Genomic DNA, 5,174 nt, shown 5'->3' with positions numbered 1-5,174 from the left:
GAGTCTAGGAAAGTTAAAACTAATCATATTAATCATTTAAAAGGATTAAAATGAGTGTTTAGGTTTGTTAGTTCAAAGTTGGGAGCGAAAGTGTCATATTAGCCTAAAAATGAGTTCTTAGGTTCTTTAGTTCATAGTTGGGAGCAAAAATGCCTCATTTTATCATAAATATGAACCACAACGACCAAACAAGTCTCTAATGTGAATAAATAGATCGGATCGAGTCTTGGAAAGTTAAAATTAATCATATTAATCATTTAAAAGGTTAAAATGAGTCCTTATGTTCGTTAGTTCATAGCTGGGAGCGAAAATGTGTAAATGGACTAACATCAGGCTTGATGAGCAGCACATACCAATTTGCCACTTTCTGAAAACCATTTGCTGAACAAAGAATGAGCATTAACTTCAATCAACTGGGACTGTGGATATCTCAGAGTGATAAAACATCTCAAGCTGCATAACACATCCAAACCTGGAGCTGAACCGAATTGACAGCTTCTGAGCCAATGCTTTACACAATGATGTTTTACCAGTACCTGGGGGTCCGTGTAGAAGAATGATTCTGCCATTGAAAAGGAAAGACTTAGTAGAAAAAGAGAGGAAAAGGAAAGGTAGTCAACTGGGGTTGTTCCACTAGCAACCCCAGTGTATCTATCTAGAAAGAATGTAGTAGTGTTAACTTCAAACAATAATATTTGGGTCTAATCACAATGGAGCTTTTAAAATTCAAAACATGGTCAAAATGTGTGATACAAAACAAGTGAAAGTCAACTTTTAGGATCATAAACATAATTAGTGACTTCTAAAGCATAAGAAATGGTCTCTTCTCTATAGCATGCCTTCTTTTCAAAGCTTAAGATAAATATAAAGGAAAAAAAGATAACGCAAGTTCAAGTATATTGGGCCCACTTTCTAATATGCGGAGTACTTCTTTCTCTTATAGCTGGTCTTAGATTAAGTAATTTGTGTTGTATCACACATTTTCTAGAATGCACTTTCAGCATGTGTCTATGTGACATACATCTAGTTTATTGCTACTCAGCAAGCCTGTAAACTTAACTCAGTGATCATCATTTACCAGCTAGAGTATCAAACAATGAACACTGAACTTCATAAATTCAATGCTTGCTAATCAGCTAACTTATTGCAAGCTTCTAAATAAATCGAGTTTGTAGTAAGAAGCTGAGCATCCTTAAACTACGTGGCTTTTGGCTGATGAAAGGACTGAACAGTCATACAAGTTAAAGAGAAAGTTGCTGTAATCAGTTATTAGGAGTAACTGATCTAGGTGAGAAACTGCAATTAGAGAACCTTTAGCCTTCTCTCTGATAAATAAATTTAAAAAAATTCAGATGATGACCTGTACTCTGTATTACACTACTATTACTGTATTAGAAAAGAATATAGTTCTGCTTTCAAGAGGAAAAATAAACTTCTGTAGCAGGAACACAGCGTAGAAATCTTCCATTTATACTTTATAGCATTTTAAACTCTCTCTAAACCGATCCAATATAATGATTAAAAAAACTGATTAAAAGAGAAATATGATAGTAGTGTGAAATAGAAAACATAAGCTATCAACAGAGCTAATAGATTCAAGACAACATACCAAAAATTAAGATATATGGGATAAAATGATCTCATGTTAATGATATTAGTTTAATTCTTATGCATATCTCTTATGCTGTTAGTTTGTTAAACAGATCAGAGACATTCATTACTAGATTTTAGTTATTTTAAACCTATGTAATCTAACACAGGTTTACAGTAGCTAAAATGTATGAATGAATATCTCTAATCTGTAGAACAAAACTAACATAACAAGAGACATACATAAGAATGAAACTAATACCACTAATATGAGATTTGTGCTCCATTACCGATTCCAAGACACAAAGAACGGATTAACACCCTTTTCACTAAAAAGCAATGCGCTCGCTGCATATCGCAACAATCTTTCCTTCAGTCCAGATTCGAAGATCAAGCTGCAGATGCAACAGTCATATTGTTATAATTCGAACAAAATCAACAAGGGGGGAACATTGCAGATCAGGTCAGCACAGATCAGTGCAGATCAGATCAGCACTGATCTGTGCTGATCTGTTCTGCACTGATCTGTGCTGATCTGTTCTGCACTGATCTGTGCTGATCTAATCAGCACTGATCTGTGCTGATCTGATCTGCACTGATCAGTGCAGATCAGATCAGCACTGATCTGTGCTGATCTGATCTGCACTGATCAGTGCAGATCAGATCAGCACAGATCAGTGCAGAACAGATCAGTGCAGATATCACAGATCAGATCAGCACTGATCAGTGCAGATCTGATCAGCACTGATCTGTGCTGATCTGTGCTGATCTGATCAGTGCAGATCAGTGCTGATCTGATCTGCACTGATCAGTGCTGATCTGATATGTGATATCTGCACTGATTTGATATCCTTCTGTATGCTAGAGCACTGATTTGCTGCTGCGCGCACATTTTGTAACCACTCTTCTGTATGTTTTACTTGATGCAGGAACAACATAGGTACGATGAATGAAAACCAAATTGTTGTTAGGCATGAATCAGAAGGTGGCAAGACTCCCACAACGCGTGACGAATCACAAGATGTTAGTACGATTACAAAGACCATTAAAGGTCGTGGTCCGTCAAAAGGTGTTAAAGTCGCTAAGACTATGTTCCTTGAGTATAATGTATATAATGTCCCCGATGGACAATGGTCTCATGAATACGGGAAGCAAGTTGGGAGTTGTGCTACTAGAATTAATATTAACGTCCCATTATATCCAAAGGTAGATGAGCAAATCAAGAAGGGGTTTTGGGAGGAGACTAAGGTAAGCATTGGATATTAACTTGATTTGTATATTTTAGGGATTATTTAATTTGATTTAAATACTATTTTTATAATCTAACTTTTTTTAATTATTAACAGCTTATGTTCCACATTACTGATGATTCTAATCATTCGAGGGAGAAATATTTTCATTCTTGTGTGGCGAAACGATTTAGTTGTTTCAAGAGCAAGTTGGTGCGCCGATGGATAACTATGAAGGAAAAGAAGCCAAAAAATCAAACAAACAAGATGCCTTGGGATGTCTACAACCATATCACAGAGGATGATTGGAAGACTTTTGTTAAACATTATTTCCTGCCAGAGTCATTGGTAATGATAATATTTCTTTAACTTGTCCTTAAAGAGTTTTTCATGTAGCAAACTGACATTGGTTCTAGGACAAAAAGTTATCAGAAAAAACATTTATTTCCATCTTTTTATGTTGTCTTTGACAGCTTCGTAGTGAAAAGGCGAGGAAAAGTGCATCATGCAACAAGAACCCACATCGCACCGGCCAAAAGGGTTATAATAGAAAGCGACTAGATTGGATAAAGGATGGACGACTTCCACCAGATGCAGCTTTACCTATCTCGAGTAGCTCCTCGGTGAACTCATCAGTGACCTCAAATGTTAATAGAGTTAGAAAATACAGATCAAAGGAGTGGATTTTGGCCCATCAAGTACAAAATAAAGAGGGAAAGTGGGAAATTGACCCGAACGATACAGAAGTTGTTGAAATCGCAACAAAAGCTGTAAGTAGCGATAATTAATTAATATTTACTTGCTTTGATTAGAGAATATAAAGTAATTTTACTTTCCTAATTGGCAGTTAGAGTACATTGCAGAAGAGGAAAAAGGAAATCTTTCTTTCGAACAGGGTGAGGATGCCCTCACTAAAGCTATAGGGAAAAAAGATCATCGTGGGCGTGTCAAGGGAACAGGTGGCATGGTTGGTATCAAAAAGGCTTTCGGTCCGTGTATTCGACATAGTAGAAGTGACCATGGTGAAGCTTCATCAGAAAATTACGAATCAATCAGAGCTTCTGTGAAAAAGGAGTTTGAAGGTGAATTAGAGAAAAGGGTAGAGAAAAGGGTGGCAGAGGCCCTCCAAAAGCAACTAAGCACCTTGTTAAAAACAGGACAACTAAACTCCATTTCTACCCCGATACCTGATGACCTCCACTTAAATGATTCTGCCAGAGTTGACCTTGATGTTAGTGCTACAAGAACCACTCGTCACATCTTAGTGCCGCAACCACGCGAGCTAAAGGTACGACGTAGTCACTCTTTTTTAACATAGTTGCTTGATCCTTTTATGTTTTTAGTTGACATTTACTTAATAATCTGTATCACTTACAAAGTTGCATTGAAACCTTTGTTTATGAAGGAAAGGACTCCATGTCGTCTTGCCCTTGAGGAGAAAGTTTCAGGCAACAACATTGTCGTGGCGGATGGTATGGTACAACCCTCAGATGGTGCATTGCCCCAACATTTTACATCGATGAAGCCTGGTCACTATAAAGTCCAAGTTGATTTTGTTTACGACGGACATGTTGATGATATTCTTCCGGTACCTACGGGAGATGGTTTCACTAACTTAGGCGGTGCTCTGGGTAGTTTTGTGCAATGGCCCATACACTTAGTGATTTTCGAAGACGGCGAGGTATATATGTTTTATTGTTTAGAATGTATATGTTCACGCAAGCACATTCGACATCTTACCTACTCTTGTTTTTGTTGAATTTTAAAGGATTGTATTTCACCTCCTAAAAAGAAGTCCAAGTCTAATGTTTCTAAAGAGAGGGATGGTAGCTCCAAGAAAAAGACAACGGTGTTAGCGGCCCAAAAGAAGACAACAGACTTACCATCCAAGGTAAACCCTCTAAAACTCATTCGAACCTAAAATGACATTTCCGCTCCCAACTTTGAACTAAAGAACCTAAGGACTCATTTGATTCTTATTACACGACTAATATGCATAGTTTTAAGTTTCTAAAACTCATTCGAACCTATTTATGCACATTTAAGGCTCGTTGGGTCGTTATAGGTCATATATTGAGCTAAAATGACATTTTCGCTCCCAACTTTGAACTAAAGAACCTAAACACTCATTTTAATATTATTACATGACTAATATGCATAGTTTTAAGTTTCTAAAACTCATTCGAACCTAATTATGCACATTTAAGGCTCGTTGGGTCGTTATAGGTCATATATTGAGCTAAAATGACATTTTCGCTCCCAAATTTGAACTAAAGAACCTAAGGACTCATTTGATTCTTATTACATGACTAATATGCATAGTTTTAAGTTTCTAAAACTCATTCGAACCTATTT

The 5,174-nt window shown here is 36.8% G+C and overlaps 1 protein-coding gene and 1 long non-coding RNA gene across 2 annotated transcripts; one reads left to right on the top strand and one right to left on the bottom strand.

Annotated features, from left to right (window-relative positions):
- Nucleotides 1–226: 226 nt before the first annotated feature.
- Nucleotides 227–1,869, bottom strand: LOC130470441 (uncharacterized). Its single transcript, XR_008930745.1, has 2 exons — nucleotides 1,610–1,869; nucleotides 227–562 (listed from the first exon to the last, which is right to left on the bottom strand). It is a non-coding gene; the product is annotated as an uncharacterized lncRNA (long non-coding RNA).
- A 666-nt stretch (nucleotides 1,870–2,535) lies between these two features.
- Nucleotides 2,536–4,792, top strand: LOC130469884 (uncharacterized). The gene is made up of 6 exons (XM_056839401.1): nucleotides 2,536–2,838; nucleotides 2,937–3,167; nucleotides 3,293–3,589; nucleotides 3,667–4,107; nucleotides 4,225–4,500; nucleotides 4,588–4,792. Exons 1-6 carry the CDS (start codon nucleotides 2,536–2,538, stop codon nucleotides 4,738–4,740), a joined length of 1,701 nt encoding a protein of 566 aa, XP_056695379.1. The 3' UTR covers nucleotides 4,741–4,792.
- Nucleotides 4,793–5,174: the final 382 nt, after the last annotated feature.

This window comes from Spinacia oleracea, chromosome 3, assembly GCF_020520425.1.
Source record: "Spinacia oleracea cultivar Varoflay chromosome 3, BTI_SOV_V1, whole genome shotgun sequence".
NCBI lineage: Eukaryota > Viridiplantae > Streptophyta > Magnoliopsida > Caryophyllales > Amaranthaceae > Spinacia > Spinacia oleracea.
This window is presented reverse-complemented; position numbering and strand designations above follow the sequence as displayed.

Bases quoted from the DNA above. Each gene is read 5' to 3' on its own strand.
- LOC130469884 (XM_056839401.1), top strand. From the start codon at position 2,536: ATGAATGAAAACCAAATTGTTGTTAGGCATGAATCAGAAGGTGGCAAG. The intron at 3,590-3,666 runs GTAAGTAGCGAT...CCTAATTGGCAG, and splicing joins TTGAAATCGCAACAAAAGCT to TTAGAGTACATTGCAGAAGA. The intron at 4,501-4,587 runs GTATATATGTTT...TGAATTTTAAAG, and splicing joins TGATTTTCGAAGACGGCGAG to GATTGTATTTCACCTCCTAA.